Here is a 25,067-nt window from a genome sequence, read left to right on the forward strand (position 1 = left end):
TAGGAAATTAGCTTTTGCACTGTGTTAATTATGGAATCCACAGAATTAAAATAACAGCTAAGATCATCCATCGAAAGCTGTAAGCTTTAGCTTAGACCACCAGCTGTGATAACCTCATGATTTGCACTTTCGCTATATTTATTCTGTTTACTCAAAGACACTCTAAACATTGTGGCAATGCTACCTAAGCATCTAGGTAAACTATCAAATTCAAAAGCTGACTACTGCAAAAGATGTTTATTCTCTTTTGGATAGCATGAACTAGGCATTTGGGGATTTTTTAATTGATTTATTTGTATCAGCTGCAAAGACGATATAAAAGGGCCTTCCACCTGGGAGGGGAAGTATTTGAGCAACTGGGTTCCAGGCGTCTCTTTTCTTATTCCCCTGGGCCAAATTTGTGCCTTGCAGTCTACAGGGGAGAAGCTGAGACAAGGAGTCTCTAGCATTTCTTACTGTGGTTGCCACTGGGAAAACAGTCTTCCTTTTCCTGTCAGCTTATGTGTATATTCTTAACAGCTATTAACGAATATGCCCCGAAAGGCAAATATGGCTGTAATTAGCAACCCCCCTCTAGTCATGACGAGGCTTGTTGTGTGTTGCACACCTGATCCACAAAGACACAAGTCTGTGTTTTACACCTCCTCCCTGGAGACACCCGTACAGCCTGGAAACAAAAAACACCAATCAAGGTCTGCAGAGGGCTCAGCAGATGAGCTGCTGGAGACCCCAAATTGCCTAGGAGTGATCATGTGGTCCCAGTGAAAACACATCTTCAGCCCCCGCCTGCTCGTCTTTGCCTGCCATCCCACCAGAGAGAGACATTTGCTTTAGTCAAAGCACAGCAGAATGTGAAGGAACAGCGCAGCGTCTGTTTACTCATTAAGAACTAATGACTTTCATTGATTAGGCACCATAACAACTGGTCACTCTTTTTCCTGCTTCTTGGCAGTGCAGGCTCACCATCCAAGCTTTGTGTGTCTTCACAGACAAAAGCAACCTTAGCACTAGAAGATTCCTTGTTGTGTGGATGGGATTAACGAGTGACAGATAGTATGGTATAAGTGTAAGTTAACATGCCCGAAAATTGGCAGCAAGCACAAGAGCAGCCTGGCATGTCGCGATAGATACCATCTATCATTCCAGCTGAGGAGCTACCTATGGCCCTACTACCAGCAACCTCATGCATCTTTATAAAAATAAAGTGAGCATTTGGGTTTTTAACTTCAAAGGAGGGGGGGGGAAAAAAAAAAAAAAGAAACTCCCCAAACCAGAAAATAACACTTCCAGTTTAGAGCAGTGTACTAGAATAGGGGGGAAGAATAATTAAAATTAAATTTAACTTTCTGGTATTCCAGTTTGCGGCTAAAGTCCGCCCTAGAGTTCTAATCTGGCCGTATTCAGCACTTTGAACTGGCTTTTTCCAGTTAAAGAAGTATTTTCCATATGCTTAACATATTGCTATGTATAATGATAGAATGCAGGGAAAAAAATCCATGTTTACATACAAAACATAACCCCACATGCATATTTATATTGAGAGACAGAAAAATATTCTACGTATGTTAAGATTCTCAACATTTTATGTAAATAAATGCCAAATGGATGGATAATATTGTACTATACATTAATGGGCTACACTTCTTCATTTCCAATTTTTAAATCTGGCTATGATTGCATATAAGTACCTCAAACAGCAAACATCTGGGTGGCTTGAAAGCAACTAAAACATGTTTTTACTGTAAGACATATTGTTACTGTAAAGCTACATATTCAGAGTTTACCAGAGAAATTTTTGTTCCTGAGCAGCCTCAGACTCAATTTATAATAAATGCAATCATTTTGCTGTATCAGTAGGGACACAGCCTTAATAATATTCATATTTAAAATCTAACAAGCTCCCTTATAATTAGGGTTCAGTTTAACAGACATACGCAGTAAGACTTTACATCCTCGGAACCTTTCCAAGTAACTGTACTGTCATAGCCAAAGCCTTTGTCCAACTTAAATGTTTGACAGTTTATACAATTGCATGACTATTTTCCATCTCTTACCTCCAGATTTAGGACAATTTATCTCCGATTCTCTTTTGTTTCTAGGTTTCAAAGTGCAATTTCCTGCAGAAACGAATATACTCATAATTCAGGTTGTCCACCCACCCACCCAGTTGCCTGTCTCAGCTAGCCCAATTGCTGGAAGGAACATATACAGCAAGTTCACAGCTTGATGCTCGAGTGATATAATCTTTGCTTAATCTACTCAGTGTTTAAAAATGTAAATGTTAGTGGCTATCTGAAATACTAGAGTGCTGCTCTCATGTAGGTTTTATGCTCGAATGTGGCACAAAGCAGTAATTGTATTCTAGGATACTAAAAGTCTTACACTGTCTGAGATCTGGAAAATTTAAAGAGTAGTTTACATCTGCTAGGACCAATGTGTTGCAACTGTATCTCAAACATTTGCAATTTGAAGCTGTAAAATCCCTAGGGCAGTTTATGTGCTGTAACAATACCATGAAATATGTTGTATCATGCTAATGAAACAATTTGTGCCTCCTTTTCCTGTCTCTTATTTCCCCTTAGAAAGAAATACAGTACATGAATATGTAACATTAGCTCTTATTCATTTGAAAAAATGAAATAAATTAGCATGCATGTTTATAATAGAGATTGCAGCTTTTATTTTTCCCAACTATTGTAATAGCACTTCAGATATAAAGTTTGGCTTCTTCCTTGAGTTACACTTCTTAAATCTAAAGTTTGCTTATCAAGAACAAAAAGCAGCCTACACTTCCAACCAAAGGTAGCTCAGGGCTTTCTTGGCGGATCTGCAGGAGCTGGTGAGGAAGGTGCAGCTCCAAAATGCCAGCTCCCCATGCTGCTTGATGCCGGTTCACTCCCTGGCTCTGCTTTTGGCTGCTCCATCTAGATCTTTCCTAGACAAATGCAATCGAGCAGGGTCTAGCACTAGGCGGTGGGAACACAAGCCAGCCTACTGATCCCCGTTCCTCTTTCGTTCAGCAGTCAAGACGTAGCCCTCAGTTCCTCTGTGGGAGGATTTCTCAGAGAGCCATGAAGCGCTGGGGCTCAGACTTGGTTCCTTGTCTTTCACACATTTTTGTAAAGGTTGCAAGACCAGGCTCCCTTATGCCGTCCGTCTTCCCAAAGAGAGGAAAGAGGTGTGCAGTGAGAGTGTGTAGCAGGTGTGTGAGCACACTTGCACGTCTCCCCTTCTCTCTGTTTAGACCTCCGGGCATCGCTCCCTTGTAACCTTTGTTCTGCTTATGAGCCCTTCTGTTCTTATTTTGGCAACACACACAAATATTTACTCATGTTCATAAACAATCTCCGATTCTGTCTTTTCAGGTAAAATATCAAGAGAGCATGGCTCACCTGGGTGAATGTAAATGGACTCATGTCTTCCCTTTTCTGGTGGTAGGTATTCATGTACGTACAGGTCTCTCCAGCATGCAAAGATAACTGGGTTCTGCTTGGGTCTTTGCAAATATCTGTGAATTGTCATGGTTCAGCTCTGGATGTAGATTGAAGACCAATGCAGTTATCCATTTCCATTCAATAAAACACCCAGGCATGTGCTGCTTGGACTGAGGTTTTCAGGAAGGAGGGGGAAGGGGAAAGACCCAGGGAGGAGGAGCGATAGAAGGCACTGGAAGAGCCAATTAGTCTGGGTGTCACATGAAACTACAGCTTTATCATGGTTGAGGCCCGAGGCAGCTCATTATCTCAGGTTGTTATAGTTGTCCCTTGCAGTCACATTTATGAAGTCTCATTAGAGCTGGAAGGGCTGGAGTTGCAAATTCAGGCATTTACTGCACAAGAAAGAGTGAGAATTAATAGGTCAGGAATTATATAGTCAGTATTTTGAGGAGCATCTGTGCCAACAAGCATGAACATCACTGCTCTGAGAAACTCTCAGCAGAACCAGGTTGCTGAAAACCATATGCACCTCCATCCCATGTAGTGGCACCACTTCTCTTTCTGAGCTTTACGGGCATTTCATGCTGTAATGCTGGACCTGCCACCTTCTGAGCTGGGAAAGGGTGGGAGATGAGGCATGGGGGACGAAGGCAGTGGAAGTAACAGTGCTCTGGGATGCTCTCTGGTGACAGGTCTCCCTGGTGTACTCCGCCAGTGCTGAATATTCCAACTGCGGCGAGAACGAATACTACAACCAGACCACCGGCATGTGCCATGACTGCCCCAAGTGCGAGCCAGGAGAAGAGCCTTACATGGTAATTTCAGCTTCCTCTGCTGGCGGGGGGACACACATCAAACACCACACACACACACACACAAAAGAAAGCTTTGTTACATGGCAGTAATATATGGATAGGAGAGAAAATGGGGAACGACAGAGATGCTTAATCAGGAGGGTGCTGTGGTACCAAGGCACGACATGTGTGCACACCGATGTACCATATCCCAAGAGCAGCCTGTTAGAAGTGATAATGTATAAGTTTAAATGTAGAAGTTTCACACACAGCCTCTGCTCATCTCAATAGTTATTTAATATATGACGCTCTTGTTCTGGCGCGGTGTGATAAATCAGTTAGTCTGGCATGCTCGCTGGCCCCCACACCAAGAATTTAATTTTGCGTTCTCACTAAGATATTTTGGCACTGGAGAAACTTGGATGTTTCTTCAACATTTTAAATTATGGTTCCTAAGTAACCATTTGATTTACAGCAGATAATTGTTGCTTATTAAAAAATAAATTACTGAAATCCTGTTTGGTTTTAATGGCATAAACATCCTATTGCAAGAATTTCACACAGTTGGTAGTCCTGAACAAGTTTGTTTGAATAATAACCAGTTTGGTTTAGTTTTATTTAATCTAAATGTAATGTTCCACTGGGACATGTGAGTTCAGGGGTTACGAAATCTCACACAAACATTGCCTTTTGTGATGTTACCTCTGGCCTCTCCTAGCATGAAAGCAAGATTGCTGATGTCCCTGCTACAGCCGTATTTCCCTTATAATCTTCTTTTCGGTGTTCAGTTCACTTTCTATGTGAGCAGCAGCTGGAATTCACTTCCGTGACTTGCTGGAATAAGATATAAATAGCTATGGAGGGCCACTTTCAAGGAGTCTGATGCTCTGGTTCCCATTTTCCCTCCTTATAGCCCTCCATGGCCTTTTCAGGACAGCCACTAAGGGACCAAACAACAAATTGTTTTCCTGTGGTATGACATTGTGCTACAAAGCCAACGGGACACACTATGAATACTCCCTTTAGCTAGAAGCCGAGGTGCAGGGTGAGCCTGTTTTTCAGTGACTTATTGTTCTTGTAGACATGCGGATATGGCACCAAAGATGAGGACTATGGCTGCATCCCCTGCCCTTCAGAGAAGTTTTCCAGAGGAGGTTACCAGATATGCAGGCGGCACAAAGACTGTGAGGGTTTTTTTCGAGCCACAGTCATGACACCTGGTGATCAGGAGAATGATGCAGAGTGTGGGCCTTGTCTTCCAGGGTAAGGATATAACCGCAGACCCAAGGAACTGCAAAATCATTTTTTAATGTGAAAATCTCTGACAATCTCTCTTCAGGTCCTAGCTGACTGTAGGTACAGTGCTGGTGAATTATGTTTTTCAGTCTCTGCTAAATCAATACATATAAATGTTTCAAAAGCGTAAGTGAATTTAGTAAATCAGAAAATGTTGATTTTACTGAAATCTCACTGAAGAAGCAACTGTTGGGAACACCAGAAAAACCACAAATTCTCCTTTTATTAGAAGTGGAAAGGGAACAGCTCGCGTACCCAAGCACGAGTCTGCAGGGACATTTTAGATGCTGTAAGAAATCCCGCTTGGCCTCCAGCTGCAGCTTCAGAAGACCACCTTGTCAGTCCTGCGTCATATGAATGAGCTCCATGAGGATGTTTTGGACACCCTGTAGGGTCCATGCTCCCACTGCAGCATATCTAGGAACATATAATGTCTCCTCTCCAGATGTGACCAGCTGGCAAATTTTTCAGCCGTTGACAGCATTAGCTAACATAGCTGTTAGGTGAGATTTGCCAAGGCGTTTTAGTCCCTCAGGGTCCTTTTTATCCTACAAAAAGGGGTCTAAGGAGCTGCTAATGTGTTGTGTGTGTTGTTATTCAGAGTCAAAATAATTTCTGGAGCCAGCTAAAGGGGCTAAATAGATGCTGTTTATTAAGTCCATCTTTTTAATGGTCTCTTACACTCAGTATAATTCTGAGGGTAATAGTGAGAAAGCAGTTGCTACATTGAATACGTTAACAATATATTCTTGACTATATTGCCTTTTAAAGTCTGGAAACCCAAAAATACACTTGCTTTCTCAACATTTTCTTTGTAGAGTGGGTAAACACTCTAAAACACAACCTCACCTTACATACCTTTTCAGTTTCTGCTAGTGTGCCTCTTTGGTTTAGAAACCTAATTCCTACTGACATTTGGCTTTTGTGCAGTTTGCAGATGCAATATAACCCACACTACTTACAGTGCAGGAAACCCTGTTAAAGAGGCCCCACAAGCTTCCAGGTTTATTCTATCAGTTAGTCTGTGTGAAATTTTCACAGTTTACAAATAAAAGGAAGGACTTGTCTAGCTGCCAGCCAAGCAAACTGATGACATGATTTGAAAGGAGCTCCCTCTTGACTTCCCCTCATGCATCATAAAGAGCAAGAAAGTTAAATAGTGGCCACAGTTACTGTTTTGCAATTTTTTGTCAGGACTAATGAGGTCACCCAGGTGGGAGCGGAGTGCTAGGTGAAAATAATAAGCTTGCACAGCTGGTGCTTGGGGAGTAATCTCAAAACACTGTGTTTGCACAGGTGTAACCTGAAGCAGAAACTGGCCTGCTGGAGTCTGGCTGTGAGCTGCTCCATGTGTGACTCTCAGGTCCTGGGATAGTTTGACAAGGACAGCAGATATGGAAAAACACCCTCTTACTCCAAGCTTGAAGAAATGAAGTTTTCAAGATAAATTAAATATGGGCTAAAACAAGCTCTGAGGATAACTTGGTGACTCACGCAACTTAGAGATCCCAGATCCTGTGTGATGGTGGGGGAAATGCATAGCCTTTGTGTCAGAGCAGAGAGCTGGTGAGCGGTGCTGACCAACCAGCCACCCTTCCACTTGGCCCTGGTGGCACAGGGACAGCCAGGTATGGGTGAGTGGCCTCAATGGGAGTGATTAAGTCTGCATTTTCAGAGGACTGTTCTTCTGTAATACGCTGCAGACCTTCCCAAAGCAACAGCCCACATGCTGCCATCTATATTTGGTGGCATCTCATCCCTTACATCCCTGACCAGCTCAGTAAAGCATCCTGAGGAAAAGATGAGTGTGTGGCACATTCTGACCAAAACGTTTTTAGAGAAAACACCATTGAACTGGCAGCCTTTTCCCAGGCACTACAACTGCCTTAAAATGTGCTGGATAATTATATTTTTCCTTCTTTTTTTTTTTTTTTTTTTTTTTTGTTATTATTGATGATTAGTCTTAGGGAAGAAGGAGACTTTTTGTACAAGAGCATGGGTCACCCACTGTTTCTCTGTGTCCAAGTTCTCTTTCATATAAATAGGAATAACACTATCTGTCAAGCTCTCAAAAAGGTTGCAAGACTGTCACCATGGGGGAGCTTAAAGTCTTAGCTCTGAAACTGTGATCCTCAAAACCAAAGTTCAGCTGCCAGTGAACTTTGGAGGTACTTAGACATAATGTTCTGGGACATTGCAGGCTTCATCCTCTGCTCCTGCTCAGAAGCTCTTCCATCACAGTAAACAGGACAGATCAAGAATGTGGAAAGTAGGTGCAACTCAGAGTATTTCCCTCAATGAGGTGATCCACTAGGTGTTTATGGGGTGTGACTCAGATCACAGCCAACTAGGAGCAGCCACAGAGGGTCAGAGCAAGAGTGACTCTAGCCTAGGCTCTCTTCAGTAGCAGCCAAAAGTGGAAACCCACAGAGGAGTAAGAACAGGCCCAGTGTGCATGATACATATGCCTCATGCTGACCCAGCACCTACTTTCAGCTCTGAGTAAGCCCCTGGTCACCTCACAAGCTAGAATTGCAAAGAGTTTCTTTTTTTCTGAAATGTAGCCAGAGACAGCTCCACTACTAGCGCTTCCTCTTTTCAAGTGCTTATCCATGGTTACAGCAAATGCAGCTCCTCTCCTCCTCTCCTCCTCTCCTCCTCTCCTCTCCTCTCCTCTCCTCTCCTCTCCTCTCCTCTCCTCTCCTCTCCTCTCCTCTCCTCTCCTCTCCTCTCCTCTCCTCTCCTCTCCTCTCCTCTCCTCTCCTCTCCTCTCCTCTCCTCTCCTCTCCTCTCCTCTCCTCTCCTCTCCTGTTTTGAGAAAAGGAATGGGCTCATTCCTCTGTTTTCTGAATGAAAAGGTGTAGCCAGTTAATTTCTAACAAAATAATGCACCCCCTGCAGTTCTGGATAAGGCAGAGGATGCCTCCACCTATGTGCTCATCATCTCCCTATTGTGTCTCTGCAGACTGTTCCCAGCTGAGAACAGAGCAGCCCCTGGTCCCGGGTGGCCTGGTCTCTGCAGCAGGGTAGACTTAAACCTGGGGCCAAGTCCCTGAGTGTGACATGACACCACCAAGGTTAGCCCAAGATAAACCACCATGGTGTTAAGCAGGAAAGCACATCCATTTTTCAGTCTAGCCTTTACTCTTGGATTTTGCCTATGACACTTCAAAATCTGAGCCTAGAAGGTGCTAAGGAAAATGAAATAATGAACCTCATAGTGGAAGAGTAACAGCATGAAAATTCATTACTTTATTCCTGGGCCACTTCTTCTCTATAGTTAGCTATATAAGGGGATCAGATATTTCCAACATAGCCTGTAATATTTGGTGCATTGCAAAGCAGCCAGAAACATAAATCTGTTGCTGGAACTTCATAAGGGTGAATCATTAGTGTTTGCAGCTGCAAAGCTTCCTACTCAATTGGGTGAACAGTTGCTTGTCATGGGTATCCTCTTCAGTTTTCTTTACGCATCCTTCACCATTCTGCATTGTGGCAAAACCCAATAAATATTCCACCAGATTGATTTAACTAACTGTCAGAAGGGCTATTTGTCTTTCCTAACCACTGTGGCTATTAGACTGGGTCCTAACTGTCCTGTATTTTGCTCTATAGATGTTTATGTATCTCTGGCCTGCTACTCTCCTTTTTTTTTTTTTCTTTTTTTTTTTTTTTTTTAAGGTTTGACATTCATTTCCGGCTTATTTATTAGCTGCTTCATAAGCTGAAGTAATGCAGGCCCCCATAAGAGAGAAAAGATGAAGTTTTTTGCCTGACAGAAGGATAGAGTGTCAGAGGACCTCAAGAGACATTCAAAGGGAAGAGTGATAGTTAGTTTTTTAAAACCATTAAGAAAGGAGGAACCACTTTGAGTTTACGTGCTCTCTGAGGTACCTCAGATCCCTGTCCCCAGCTTTCATCTCTGCACACTCAATTTCCGGGACCTATAACCCTTATTTGTAAGCTGGGTCATTCATTAATGACCAACTGATTCTGATAGGCAGCTCCAGGAGTAATTTCTTAACATACATTTTACAGAAAAAACTTACTGTACATGCACAGACAAGTACATAAGAGCAGAAAACAGATTCTCCATTGCATGAAGTGTTTGTTATGTTAAGTACCTGTCTACACAGAATGGATTATGAATTCTTTAGTTTCTTCATTAAAATTTGTAGTGATTTACAAGTGATTTGTAAAGACATATCCATATCACCAACTGTGTATGATTTTGGTGTAATTTACTGATTAGGTTACCTGTGGATCCAGTTCTTGCATAACCAATTATCTTATTTCAACACTAACGTTATTAGCAGCCCAGAAGTTCAAATCATTAAAACCTTGCCTTCATGCTGTAATTCCACTGTCAAGCACTAATTTATAAACTATGCAGCAAGGAAGTAAAAAAACACAACCCTGTAAAACCTCATCTGCCTTTCTCTGTAACTACGGTGTTTACCTATACCTTTTATTTTGATTTGGCTCAGATTTGACTCTAATGTTAAGGAGGTTATTCTTATGGCACTAGTGAAGAAAATCAGCCAATCATATCCAACTGGTGGTCTTGTCTGAAAGATTACTGCTTCAAAAAATAACATTCCCTTATTTTGAAAAATTTTACTTCTGGGCATGCTGTAAACTGCAGCTTGAACTCAGCAGGGAGAATAATGTTGTTTTAGGCAACGATGCTACTTCTTGTCATGTAGGCTTGATGGTTGACTAATTAACTTTTAGGGGGAAAGGAAGTAACACTGTCTCTATTCAGACTGTTTGGAAAAAAAATATAATAATCTTTGCATCAAATTGCTTATAAAAGTTGTTTTTTAAAATGATTTTATCTCAGTATAATTGGTTGCTGCTGATCCATGCTCAGTTGTAGGATATTAATTTACACTGTTTTGCCTCATCTTGCCCTTCAGTTACTACATGCTGGAAAACAGACCTCGAAACATATATGGGATGGTTTGCTACTCATGCTTGCTGGCGCCTCCTAACACCAAGGAATGTAAGTGTTCTGCAATTTCTATGCATTTCATCTGGTTTTGACTTGGAATCATCTGGAAGCTCCATATGAAGTCTTTCAGTGCTGATTATTGCATTCAAACAATAAGTCTGTCTCCAGTGAAACAATTTCTTGTTCCAACTTGCCTTGCCAGCGAAGGGAGAAAATGCTGAACATTTGGGGATGGATCAGAACCCCTGATTTTAGGACCTGCTGTTGTTCAGTTGTGCTCCAGTTTTCATCTGTTAAGTCATCCCGTACAGGACTTATTATGGTTACTTCATCAGAAGGTACAGGAAGTCACAAATCTTCATATTGTTTTTTAAATTCAGTTTCAGTTCAGCTATGGAAAAAACGGGGGACACTTTGTAGATCCTGGTAAAACTGCATCACACCTTTTTATATCCTTTGGTTTCAAAGTGATACAAGGGTTGACACTGGTATGTGGTAGTCAGCACTGTTAAGAGAACTAATTCTGAAGGTTTCATTGATGAAAGAATCTGTAGTTTGCTAATTGAATGAAAAAATTGTACATGTATGTGTGACACCCTAGCAGCATCTGATTGCTTGCATGCCGCATGTGTGCAATGGCTACCCATCCTCGTGCTATGGAGAGGGTGGACAGACACAAACCAGCACTGTAGTGCAGAGGTAACTCCCAGAAGACTGGTTTTTCCTCTGGGGGATAAAGAAAGTGAGAAAAAGAAAAAGGAATTACTTTTACACTGCCTCAGAGAATCTGATACAGATCAGGAAAAAAAAATCTTTAAAAAAAAGTAAATAAAATGAGCAGTCCCTGAGAGAAACTTGATGCATCTAAACCCAAAATCCTGCCCATGTTCTGTTCTTTTAAAAAAGTCTTTATCATTAAGAAGAGTTGCAATATTTTGCCTGCTTGATTTGAAAGCAGAGGTTGACACAAAGGTCTCTAAGCATTTATTTGTCTACATAAATAGCATTTACCGAGTTCAGATGCTGCTGCACTGTGTATCATTGCTGCTCAGTGAGCCACTTCGAAGGAGGATAGGTCATTAACAGCCACCACCTTTCCTAAAGTGCAAGAGCTCAGACAAGCCAGGCTATAATTACCATCTCACAAAGCTCCTGGTGAGTGATAACAACCCGGACGGCAGCATCTCCCTGACCTGTCTGCATGCAAAGTGGCTGGTCCCTTGTAAAGCCGCTCATCCAGCTCAGCTGCAGAAACCCACCCGGTCCTGAGCCATTCCCTTCTGCCTGTGAAAGTGGGAGCGAGGACAGGGGGAGTGTGATTCTGGTGTGGTAAGGTCTGCATTAGGAGGTAAGGGGGTTAGGAAGGACCCAAATGTGAGATGTGGGAAGAAGGTGGAGAGAGAACTGAAAACATGAGGTTAGGAGTCTTGGTGGGAGATCACAGACTGGTTGGGGTTGGAAGGGACTTCTGGATATCATTTAGTCCAACCCACCTGCTAACGCAGGTTCACCCAAAGCAGATTGCACAGGAATGTGTCCAGGGAGTTTTTTAATGAAAGAGACTCCACAACCTCCCTGGACAGCCTATTCCAGTGCTCTGGCACCCTCAAAGTAAAGAAGTTTCTCCTCATATTCAGATGGAACCTCCACTGCTTCAGTCTGTGTCTGTTGCCCCTCATCCTATCACTGGGCACCACCGAAAAGAGCTTGGCCCCATCCCACCAGATGAGGGTATCATCTGGTAAGATGAAAGGATGTGGAGACACCTTCTCCTGCATGCACATGCAGACTGGATGCCCTGTTGATGGGAACCCAACCATGCCTGCTGCTGATAGCCAGAAATGAATTATTGCCTCAGCTCTGAGGGTCTGTCTCCAACACATGCTGAAATGGGTTTGATAAGGAACTACTAGAAGATCTTGTGGCTTCTGGTACTCAATTCAAAAAACACATTTTGGCTTTTATAGGAAATCTGGCACATAACGTGCTTATTTCTGTGAGGAAAATATGAATTGCACAACTGATTAACTACAAGCAAGTTTTGACTTGACAAACACAAGGATAAGTATATATTATCTTTGTGATGTATTTAGGCAGGTGCATAAACCAACAAATTGACTGGGTACTAATGTAGGAGAAAACATTAGTCCTAGAAAGAGTAAACATTACCATTTTAATCAAGTCTGTGAAACCAATCATTTGATTACAAGTATTCAAAAAATGGGAAAGCTTCTTAAACTCCAAATCCCTCAAATCACTAAGCTTGGATAGTTTCGTTTATGATGTCTAAACCTCTGGACCCTGTTTGGAATGGCAACTCCCTAATTCATGGGCAATAATTCGTACTCCAGATAGAAAATCAGCCTTTCTTCAGGAACCTCTTGAAAGTCTCACTGTTGTTGTGGCAGGCAGCATAAATTCTGGTATTAGCAAATGATCTTTATCACATGCTTCACTGTCATCAGATTATGCCTGTCAGAGCAAAGGTGACATGTCAGTGCTGCACAACTGCATAATTTTTTGAGGTTCACAAATTCTGAACTCTTCTAAATGCTGCGCCCTGAGCACATAACCTTATTGTGAGCATGCAGTTTCTGTCATATGAAGGATAATATGAACTCTTTGGTAGGAGTGGTTCTTCTGAACAGAATAAACTTTGTTTATTGACCTGCTGTTATGAAAGAGGACCCAAAATGAGAACTCCTTGTAGTCCCAGGAGTCTTCTGTTCCTTTCCTGACACTTCAAAAATAGCACTGAACAGCATTCAGAAGCCTAAACCACACACTAAAGGGGCGCTTCTCCCCTAGAGATCCATTTCTTCAAATACTCCTGTGTACAGCACACAGACGGAAAAAGGTGACCCAGTGGGTTGCAAGGAAACAAGGGTGGCAAAGTACTTAAAAACAGGAAAACAGGAGGCAGATAAATGTCTTTTCAGCCCTTCATTAGGTTTGAGACAGGGCTGGAGGACAGTGGTGCTCTCCTTAGTGGCCAAAATACCTTGCTGGGAAAGGGCCTGGCCTGGCTGCTTCAGAGGGCCAGAAGGAGAGCAAAGTCTCGTTTGTGTGCTGCTGCATGGAAACCTGCTCAAGGCATTTGCCTGACGATACATTTTATCTGGCAGAAAAGTATTAGGTTTTGATCAAAGGGTAAACAAATAGCTTTCAACTCCAAGAACCTGCTGTGCAACTTTCATCTCCTGTGCAGCCAATAAACCTTGAAATGGCTGAGGAAACAAGATGAACACCCTGTGTCCCAGCGTCTGGAAATACTAGTGTAAAAAGGTCTGGAACTGAGAAAGAATTCCCTGTTGGCCATGTATCACCTTTACTTGAGACAGAAATAGCACAAAGTAACACAGAAAAGAGGGGGTAGAGAGGGAGACATTTCCCAGAGGTTAGAGATTTGAGGCAAACGTATCACCATGTTGTGGTGTTGAAACTCTCTCTTTGGACTGAAGGATGGAAGAACTAGTGTTCTGCAGTCTGGGAGGGATATCAGGCTTCAGCAGCAGCTGGTGGGCACTGGGCACATAGGGGAAGGGGCTGTGTAGATGTGAGCATAAGGATGTGTGTTGTGCACTAGCAAACAGTTCTCTTACTGGGAAAAGGGTAAATGTCACCCTAAAAACTGAAGGTTTTCATATCTCATGCACTGTGGAACACCTCTGTCAGATTCTGGGCTCTCAGCATGCAGCCTCCTCATGTCTACTGTGTAGGAGCCTCAGGGCTGTTCTGCTAAGCACAGAGGAGCACAGTGCCAAAACGTCAAAGATGTGAGACCTTCAGCTGCGCATGAAGCAGACCATGAGCCACCAGTGCCCCTTGCTGATCCTAAACTAGGCTATGATACAGGTTTGCTATGCAAATCAAAGAATGAAAGTAATGAACATCAAACCACTTTAAGATGTGGTTTCCCATAGTTAATTGTGCTGGATTTTCTGTCAGCACCTCTGGAATTGGAATCACTTGAGGCCTCTGACTACATAGGGTGTTTTTGTTGTGTTCTGTTTTCTTTTATCCAATTTAGAAGTATATGTGAAAGACATGGAGTTTCTCTGGCAGAGAGGTACAGTTACTGCTGGAAGAGATTGTGCCTTTTAGCAGCTGTGATTCTCTATCAGTTTATGTGTATGAACTCCACCCTTCATGCTTTGATATTTGCCATTCCAGTCCAAAAATAATGGAGGACAACAAAATCAAATCCCACTACAAAAACTCAAAGAACACTTACCCTGAAGTTTTATTTACATAATTGTATCAAATATGCAAATCCTTTTGCACTCACAAATTATTGATCTAGAGAACTTTGGCAGCTGATTGAAGGTTTTCTTTTTAATCTACTGTATCTATTCATAAGTGTGCATGGGCACGAAATACTGTTATTTCTTTTCACCTTTTTTGCTGGTTGTATATATGAAACAGATGCAATAATCAACCTGATGTAAGGTTTTAAGTCTAATACCTACCAATGATGGTTTAACAAAAAAAAAAAAAAAGAAAAAGAAAAACAACAAAGGAAAACAAATGTAGTCAAGTTATTTTTTAATTACCACAACGTGAATGGCATCTAGAAAAATAAAAGATCGCTTTTATTGTTGTAACATTAAAATTTGAAAAACAGCTAAACAGAGGAGACGGAACAAATGACTAACAGGCTGATGGCTTCATGTGACGAACTGTAATCAGGGGGTCACTTCCATACTGATGTACTGAAGGCTGAGCACTCAATCTTCTTAACTGCAATGCTTAACACAAACAAGTCTAATGCCAAAACCACTTGTACTCGTGAAAAGTAATTTTTTCAGATATTTTTATTTTAACTGTCCATTCTTTGTTATATCACTAATTTTCTTTCCTTGCCAGTTTTGTCCTTTTGTAATATGATCAACATCAGGACTTTTTTTGCCCTTCTGTTTCAAATTATGCTTGCAAATGAATAGGCTTGTTAGCTGGAGCTAACAAACTTTTCTTTTTTTGGGGGGGATAGGGGGGCATGGTGTTTGATCTCTGAACACCCCATTCCCCTTCACATGTGGAACGGGAGAAATGCTGAAAGCAGTGTTTTATTGTTCACTGGTGGTATGGCCTAATTCTCATTCCCTTAGGGATGGAAAGGGATCTAATCTTAGGACAGAACTGGCCAGCCTTAGCCATAAACCTTTAAGGGGAGGTGTCTGAGAAGCAAATATGGGAGTTGCTGCCTTTGCCGGCTTGGAAAGCTGGGCCCACGTACCACTCAAGAGGGCATCTGGTCCCAGTGCAGCTCTCCTGAAAGAAAACTCCAGTGACTTGGGTGCTCCCATGGTGAGCATCACCTGCCCATGGGAAAGGTTGCAGGTTTCTGCAGCATTGTTCTGCCCAGGCACAGGAACTGCAAACCCTGCAGAGCTGCAAGTTTCCACCACCTGTACAACCTGGCCACTACGGCACAGGGGAGATGGGAGAGCAGCTCCTTGCAGGTCCAATCTCTTTTTTCCAATGCTCTGAAGTCACTGTAGTAGGGTTTAAACAGTGATTATCCCCCCACTTCATGTTGCACAAAGAGGTGATAACACTGAATTCCTGGGGACAGGCTGAACTCACGAAGCACGTGCCTCTGACCTTTCAGTACTGTGCAATGATCAGAGCTCCCAGTGAATCCTAAACAAAACTTTAACAGATGCAAATAAACTGCATCTGTTGCAATTTAGTGCCACACAGCCTATAGTCATCACTACTTCCCTGCCCTGGCAAAATAAGAGAGAAAGAGAACAGTCAAAGATATTAACATATTCACAATAGCATAAAATATTTCATTTCATGTGTCTGAACAGTAGTGGTTACTTACAGTGAGAATGACCAGATCTAAAATAGAAGTCCAGGGCAACTTTGCTATCAACGTTTTTTACAAGTTTCCATCCCAGGAATTCATTTACTTCACACTCTTCCTGTTTTAATAACTACCTACACTAACTGAAGTATCTACATGTGGCTCCAGGGAAGAGAGTAACCTGCCTTACAGTATTCTGTATGTCTCCTGAAAAGGCAGAAAAATAAAAAGTAGTCAGGCAATCCTCCATTGTCTAGGATAATCTCTTTTGTTAGATATATTTATGCAATTAATATACAGTATTTTCAGAGCTGGTTAATGTTTGATTACTGAAGTCATACATAGACACCTTAGAGAGTGGTTCAGGTTTGACTGCTGCTTCAGCTTCCATGACTTTCTGAGTGTACAGGGTTTCCATATAAACTGTTGTTTCCTCAAATTTGAAACCAAACCTTTCATGTAAGTACCTGAATGCAGATTTACATTAATCTGAAAATTCTGACCTGTGCTTTGTAAACATCTAGGTCATTATTTATGACTGGGTTTAGTTATAATCCAGTTTTCAATTACTTTGTCAGCTATAAACTGTCAACCTTTATTGAATTTCAACTCAATATGATTTATTTTTCATCTCATATTCCAGGCTGCTAGCTATATATTTGCATGTGTGCTTGATCTTACTTTGCTCCCATAAAACACTCTCAATGATAGCACTGGCAGCTCTGCTGGCAGTAACGAGTGTGCATTGTCATTCCGAAAAGGACCATGGTTATGAGAAGGGGGATGCATCAGGAGGGAGCAAGATGCACTCGATGGCAAGAATAGATACATATATACACAAAAGCATCTTTAAAAGGCTTCTTATATCAGGGTCACTTTGATAGTCTGCTATATACAAACTTTGGTTACTTTTATAAGAAGTTATTAAGTATTAAATAAACTTTAAAAAAAGCTCCTGCTAGCTGTGGTCAGCAGTGCTTTGCATGGACCAGTAAGATGACACCCAAAGCAACATATGTCAGGAGTACACATGGTCTCCTACTGCACCAGATTTTATTCATTCACAAACACTTGCCAGGGGGCATGTTGCTAAAACATGAGTTGGTGAAGGGTTTGGAGGGGAAGCCATGTGAAGAGGTGCTAAAGTCACTTGGTCTGTTCAGCCTGGAGAAGAAGAGACTGAGGGGAGACCTCCTGGCTACAGCTTCCTCACAAGGGGAGGAGGAGGGGCAGGTGCTGAAGTCTTCTCTCTGGTGATCAATGACAGAACCCAAGGGAATGGCAGGAAGATGTGCCAGGGGAGGTTTAGGTTGGACATTAAGAAAAGTTCCTTCCCCAGGAGGGTGGTGGAGCACTGGAACAGAATCCCCAGGGAGGTGTCACAGCCCCAAGCCTGACAGTGTTCAAGGAGAGACTGGACAATGCCCTCAGACACATGGTGTGAACTGTGGGGTTGTCCTGTGCAGGGACAGGAGCTGGACTCGATGATCCTTGTGGATCCCCTCCAACTCAGGACATTCTATGATTCTATGAATACCACCCCTTCTGTCATAAACCTAGGAGTTTAGTTCATAATTTCTTTTTGTAAATCTGTCTTGAAACACGTAAACAATTGTAATCATCCTGTTGGATAAAGCAGAAAGTTTTTTTAAATGAAGAAAAAATTATTTTATTGCCCAGCATTTGTTCACTATGGGGACAAAAGGCTGATTGCATGGCAATTTAAGTTAGAGCTATCTTTTGAGTAAAAAGCCCCAGACATTCAAATGTGACTGCAAGTTCAATTGTTCTTTTAAACAATAAGTATGTGTTTTAAATGAACTCCAAGAAAGTTAGAACTAAATTACAATGTTTGAATAAAAACATTTATAATGCAACAGCTGACCAAACTTCAGTAATAAACTTCTTTCCTAACGTCTTCATGACATTCCTACAATATTACTTACAGGTGTGTAGGAATATAAGCCACTCTTTTGCACAGCTATATTACAGCCATCAGTCTTTTTTTGGTCTTAAAATAAAGTTGTTTCCATATGTTGTACTGTAGCACTTTAGGATGTCTCTGCCTGAACTAAATCTTCACAGATTGTCTAAGTGTCATGTATATTGGAACCACAATTAATAATGTGATCAGGGTGCAAAAGTGGATGTGCGCAGGAACAACAGACGTGGCAGTCAGGGTGTACTGCTGGACTGGGAAAAAGCAGCAACTACGAGTTCTGTTTCTTTTTCCTTGCACAAGAGTGATATGAACTGAACTTCTGCAGAAGCTGGTATTTTTGGTTCCTCTTGTAGTGCAGGTGCATTAATTGGCACTTTCTTCTAAGCCACATCTAAAGAAAAATCTTGGCTCACAGTGAATGTGCCAAATTATTAAATTTGATAATAGGCTTAAAATATGCATAACAACTAACTCCCACCTAGGCATATGTAAAAGACCATCTCGTTCTATCACCAGCCTCGATTTTGCCACGACAGGCACTACAGAACAAACGAGGTGGCCCCGTTCCCATGCAAAGAAAATTCTGCACGTAGGCTCTGGAGCTGAAGGTGCTCACTCTTGTGCATGGGAGAGGCTCATACGTGTGTGTGTGTGTGTGTGTGTGTGTGTGCATGGTGTGGGCAACACACCTTATCTTGATGTGGGGTAGAGCTGGGTGAAGCTTGATGATGATGCTGAATGAAGAATGGATGACCTTTCTCCTTACTGTTCCTTGTGCTACCTGCTGCTGCGTGACTTCCCACCTTGGAAGGCTCTACTTCCCTTCACAGACAGGTGAAAAACATGAGCTTAACAATAGAAAATGACTGAAAGATTGATTAGGCAGAAATACTTCAATGACTTCATATTTCAGATGAAGGAAAAGAGAGAGAGAGAGGAGAGTTTGATAAAACTTGCTTACGGAGTAGATGAGCTGAAGCTTGTTAGATAAGCTCCAAGCAGACCAAGGAGCAGAGCTTGTCGGTGTTCACGGAGAGGCAGGGTAAGAAAAGCTGTTGTTGGCTTGTTGCAGCTTGCAAGAACTGCACAGAACTACAATCAGCTGTAACTGGATTTGCCGGGGGGGCTGCAACAAGAGGCATAAGCCTGGTAGCTGTGGACTTGAAGGGAAGTATCAGGCTGCGGCTGCCATTTATTAAACCTCCTCTGTTGTCCAGCCATGATGAGTAAATATGTAAGTCAAGATCAAGGGTGATTCACTTCAGTTTGGTGAAGCACCTTAATCTACTGATACCAAGGTGCTCTACTGCTATATTGCAGTTTCTGGAACTCATAACTAATTCTTAGAAGGAAGTTTGTCACAGAGAAGGGACCAGGGGCAAGACTTATGCAATCTGCCTGTCATTTTCATAATATGAAAAAGCATCTGAATTAACAAATTGGTATATTTAAAACTTTATGAAAACACTTCTTCAGTTTGAAAAAAAATACAACTATAATAAATGAATCTGCTTCCTTCTAACAAATGAGGTTTGAAAGAAGTTTTACTATTGTTAAAGAAAATTTATTTTGAAGACATCTGCAACTCATACTTTGTGGCCACTTTAAGAGTCTACATTTCTCATTCACTACATGCAGCCACATTTTATGTCAGGTAATACTTTTTTTTTTTTTTCTTGTTAGAAAACATTTCTCTTAATTTGAAGAGCATGTATATTACTTTGTTCTCCACCATGGAGCATTTCTCAGACCATTCCAGACCACCTAATTTCCTGTCAAGTTTACCTGGTGTATTTCATTTCTTGTAATATTTACTAGGCCAAAAGAATGGCACAGTTAGTTCTCAGCTACTCTAGCTGCCAAACCAGCTTGTGGAGCCATGTGCCGCATGTACCTCGCCAGATGACGAGGACAGTCGTTTTCCTTTAGGTCTGCTGAATTTAATGATCACTGGACTTTTTCCATAGGCAGCTACTGCAAAGCAGGAGGGATTTCATACACCCTCCAAGCCAGAAGATGTTTTTCTGTGTCTGTTGACAGTAGTTGTTTGTGCAACCTGCCTACCAATTATACTAAAATTTATTTGAGAATGAAGAAAATGTTTTCTCCCAACTCTAATGTTTTTATTTTGTTTTGGAATGCTATGCCAACACCATCCTGTAGGAAAGCATTCCCATCAAGAGCCTTATTCCAAATAATATCCAATATCGTCTGGTATTGTCAAATTATATTAATGACTTTGTTTACTGCTTTGAAAACTTGGTGTATGACACCATCTGAAAGAATAGTATTCACTTTTAAACTTAACTGCAGAATTTAGACATGGAAATCCCTGTTGGACAATCTCACCCCTCTGCCAGTATTAAATATTCCTTTCAGTTCTTCATTTCACTGTTTTTGTGGATTTCCCCCCTCCCCAGAATATAGATTTGGACTAACAGGGGGAATCACAAGAAACATATCACCCAGATAGATTGCAGGAAATTCTAATATTCCCTTTTATGATAATACAACTCCATGGAACAGAAAAGCATACAACAGTAGTATTTGTGACTTTTCCTAGGTTTTCTTGTGGCATCATGAAGGTTTGCATGCCATCAGAGTTTCACAATGATCCTGCTAGTGAAGGGTGCTTGTGAGAAGCACTAATTTGATGAATCTACCAGTTGGGACTTGGGGTCTGCAGTTGCAAATAATGGAGGGGGCATTGTAAATGGTTTGAGACATCAACTGGATCCTGGAAAACTTTCTGCTACCCAACATAGATTTGTAATGCAGGAATCTGTACATAACAGGTGGCCCTGCCTGTGTCTGAAGATGCTGGGGTTTCTTCTAAGCTCACAACTGTTCAGGAACTTTGACTTCTTCCACTCCCTCTAGATGCTGAGCAAAATATGTAGTCTGTAATGCAATTTTCAACATGATAGAAATGCAATCAAGCTAAGTAAAAGCTCTTTTTACTTGGGCCAAGCTATTGCTTTGGCTGGACAAAGTACCCGTGGAAGTTCATGGCATTTCTCTTTATGTTGCAGGTGCAGGGGTTGCCTCTGGCATTTCAGCCATTTTCCCGAGTACCTCTGGCACAAGCACTTTCTCACCCTACCAGCATGCTCACAAAGGTAAGAATGCTGGTTTTGAAAATAACATGCAAAAACTGCAACTCAACTGAAAATAGCTATTGTGGATTTAATTGCTAAAACTGCCATTTAAAATAATTCCAAATTAATTTTTATTTCTTGGTTAATCAACGCCACTGGTTTAGTCAGACTTAAAGTGGATTGGAACTGTGCTCAGTAATGCTAGCAATGAATTTAACTCATTATTTGTAGCCATACATAAATGGCACTATACCTCAGCAAAGCTTAGCTTAGACAGATGAAAATAATGTAATGTACGAATATAGCCAGTCTCTTATTGACTTAACATAAACAGTTCTCCAGCATTATTATTAGGTTTTTAAAAATATGCGAACCTGAGAAGACACAACAGGAAAGACGAACTTAATGAGGTACCAACAATACTCGTCTTCCCAGTATTATCTGGAAACATGATGATGAGGATCATGTTTCCAGAAAAATCAAAGTTTTCATGCATTTTAGCATAGCTGTTATTTTCTGCATATTTTTTTGGCTTTTCAGTTCTAATTTGTTGCATTCAAATTCTGCTTCTGAATATCTTTTCGTATACTTTATTTTAAATTCATTTTCTAGCCGTACTGGTTTGTCTCTATTAGAAAAATATCAGTGCTTCCACATGGGTATTGTGTGCTCTTTTTTACTGCAGCCATAGTTATCAACAATCATTTTATCATTTTATCTCTAATCACAGTTGCATGTTGCTTTTGTTTGGTTGGTTTTATTTGGTTTGGGGTAGTGGGGGCAGTGTTTTGGCTGGTTGGTTGGTTGGTTGGTTGGGCTTGTTTGAGGGTTTTTTTCTTCCCTGTGCTATTTCTCAGAATACAGCATTAGGAAAGCTGCTCCTCTTGCCTACATATAGCTTCCAGTAACATTAGCAGATAACATGTTTTCCTGCATCTTTGTATCTGATGGATGATGTCATCAAATATTTTTTATGAATACTGTTAACTGGTTATTGCGGCATAAACGTCACAATTTTGAAAAACTGTTGATTAGTTTGCCATTGAGATTCAACACTAAGTTTTTCAATGCTTAACAAGTAACCAAAATTCAGATCAGCTAAATGAGTATGCAAATGTAAGTGCACAGCAGACTGCGAACTGTTAACTATTCTCTCATCCTAAGAGACACTCCTTTATGAAAAATTTTTTTGTTGTTTCTTCCAGCAGATCTTTCAGGACAAGGACATCTGGCTACAGCTCTTATAATTGCAATGTCTACGATCTTCATAATGGCTATTGCCATTGTCCTTATCATCATGTTTTACATTGTGAAAACAAAACCTTCTGCTCAAGGTAATTATTTAGCACATAAAATTTTGGCTGCAGATGTTATTTTTAGATAGTTTCTGAGAATAATTAGTGTCGTATTTTATATTCTAGCATGTTGCAAGAGCCACTCAGTGAAAAATGTTGAAGCCCAGGCTAACACACAAGAAGAGAAGAAAGAAGTGCAAGGTATAAGTTGCTTTAGTTTTGTTTTTTCTGTCCAAGACAACATTTGGCTTAAATAGTCTAAGTGCATTTCTCTTAATTACAAGTTCTCCTTTGAATTGTATAAAAATCACATCAGTTTACTGAAGAATTGTGTATTATAGGTTTTGTGCTTCCAGAGTGTCACTCAATCCTCTGATAGTAATTTAAAAGGTAGCAGAGATTTACGTTTGCAGTAAGGTCACCAGCAGAAGCAGCTCCTGAGACAAAACATTGGTTTGGAAACATATTGCAAATTTAAATTTCTCTAACTGTTGTTCTGCAGATAATGTTGTAATATTCTCTGAGAAGGAGGAGTTTGAAAAACTTACAGCAACTCCAGCTAAAGCTGTTAAAAGGTGAGTGAAAAATAATCATACTTCCAGTTTGACTGAAGTGGGGAAGGGACATCATCACTGTTCATGCAGGTGCAGAGCAACATGTGAAGAACAAATTAAATGGGTGTGCAGGCAGTTTGCTGCAGCAGGGAGAAGACGAGGTGCCTCAATCAGGTTTTCCCTCTCTGATTTCTGAGAGGATGATAGATGTTACCAAAGAGAAACCTGTGTCCTCCCTACTCCCTTCATGACCACTTTCTCAGCTCTTGGGGTTCCATCTCCTCTTTTGAGATATCCATTTTTGGGACCTCAGTGCTGCTGTCACATACATATCATTAGTAAGGTTCCCCTTCATTTTAGCAGGAAGAGTAAAAATAGCCACTCCAGGCCTCAAGGAAACTCCTTGTCTGTAGCACCATCTGTGTGGCACAGTGTGATAGTTTTTCTCACCTTACATCTGCCTGGTTGCCAAACCTGGCTGAGTAACATGATTAAGGTGGGCTACACACTGTCCTCACTTGGAAAATCCCTCTACAAAAGGATTCTTGCACGCTATGCATGGCTGTGTGACTTGGTGGGCATTGTACTTATACCCTGGGCAGGGGAATGCAGTTACATTCACAGGATTTTGGAGTATTTCATTACTCTAAGATTGCAAAAGGCAGATGATCAGAGTCAACTCCTGAGAGGCTTCACTAAGATAATTGCATCCTTCATTTTACAGTGAAAACGATGCATCTTCTGAGAATGAAAGACTTCTAAGTCGTAGTATGGATAGTGATGAGGAAGCTGCAGTTGACAAGCAAGGGACTCCAGAGAGATGCTTGTTATCTTTAGTGCATTTGGCCAGAGATAAATCTTCTACAAGCAATAAATCAACTGGGGTAAGGCTATTTTGAGATTTAAAAATGAAGTGCATTTTTCTGTGGTGGTTTTTTTTCCATGTGTTTTTGTTGTTGGTTGGGTGGGTTGGGTTTTTTGGGTTTGGTTTTGTTTTTTTAAGAGAACAATATACAAACGCTCACCTCCCAAAATGCATAATAGTGGAAACCAGATTAATTTACAAGAGCTTCTCCAGACAAACTTATTACCGAATCTCTTTCGCATAGTGACATATACGTAGATATATATACTGTTCAGGACTGAAAAAACAGATTTCCTACAAAAGTAATAACTTTGCTTTTTTGGGTATTATATTTTATATTTTAAACAACTTTGCTTTTTGAGTATTATATTTATAGTCTAAAGAAAGAAATCACAAATAACAGCAAACTCTCAATATAGCTAATGCTAATATGACTAACCCAAATGCTACATTTACCACAGAAAATCCAAGACAATAAAATAATAAGACACCATAACATTGGAGCACCTTGACCCAGTAGCATCGGTATTTCCATGGCACAGATTTTTCAATAATATCCGGTGTTGTTCTTGGTTTTCGTGTATAATTTTGCAAAAACCGCACGTGCTTTGAAGGTCACTCCTGTATTCTGAAGGACACTGTAAATCCACTGCTTGTTTTGCTGTGGGAGGCCTTCAGCCTTTGCTTCTTCCTGCTGAGCATGTACTGCTCAGGGTGTTTTATCTCACTTGTAGTATTCCAAGGTATAGTTAAGGACACAAATCACCCACACAACTCTGTAGTTTATTTTAACATGAAACTATCCTTAAAAGGAAAGTGTCTGCTCAGATATTTTTAATGGCTTTCGTGCTTCAAAAATAATTAAAAAATGGCAATAGCTAGGACAAAATCACATCATTAATATCAAACATAATTTTTCTTTTAAGAAACTTTTAAAGTTTTAAATTGTCGAGATGTTTCAGATCATACTTTCTAAAATAGCTCGTTTTTCAGCTGAGACCAGACACAAAAAGTCTCAAC

At 41.0% G+C, this 25,067-nt stretch overlaps 1 protein-coding gene across 4 annotated transcripts in view; it reads left to right on the forward strand.

Annotated features, from left to right (window-relative positions):
• The window catches only part of EDAR (ectodysplasin A receptor), a 74,528-nt gene that overhangs the window by 44,869 nt on the left and 4,592 nt on the right, over positions 1 to 25,067 (forward strand). For 3 of the 4 annotated variants that reach the window (XM_071807739.1, XM_071807749.1, XM_071807751.1), the window contains 9 exons: positions 3,366 to 3,434; positions 4,130 to 4,252; positions 5,313 to 5,494; positions 10,447 to 10,532; positions 21,268 to 21,354; positions 22,539 to 22,667; positions 22,755 to 22,829; positions 23,131 to 23,203; positions 23,907 to 24,066. In XM_071807739.1, coding sequence (XP_071663840.1) covers positions 3,366 to 3,434; positions 4,130 to 4,252; positions 5,313 to 5,494; positions 10,447 to 10,532; positions 21,268 to 21,354; positions 22,539 to 22,667; positions 22,755 to 22,829; positions 23,131 to 23,203; positions 23,907 to 24,066 — 984 coding nt within the window. The remainder of the gene's footprint in view (positions 1 to 3,365; positions 3,435 to 4,129; positions 4,253 to 5,312; positions 5,495 to 10,446; positions 10,533 to 21,267; positions 21,355 to 22,538; positions 22,668 to 22,754; positions 22,830 to 23,130; positions 23,204 to 23,906; positions 24,067 to 25,067) is intronic. The other variant, XM_071807743.1, reaches the window with a different exon arrangement.

Source organism: Patagioenas fasciata, chromosome 1, assembly GCF_037038585.1.
Source record: "Patagioenas fasciata isolate bPatFas1 chromosome 1, bPatFas1.hap1, whole genome shotgun sequence".
NCBI lineage: Eukaryota > Metazoa > Chordata > Aves > Columbiformes > Columbidae > Patagioenas > Patagioenas fasciata.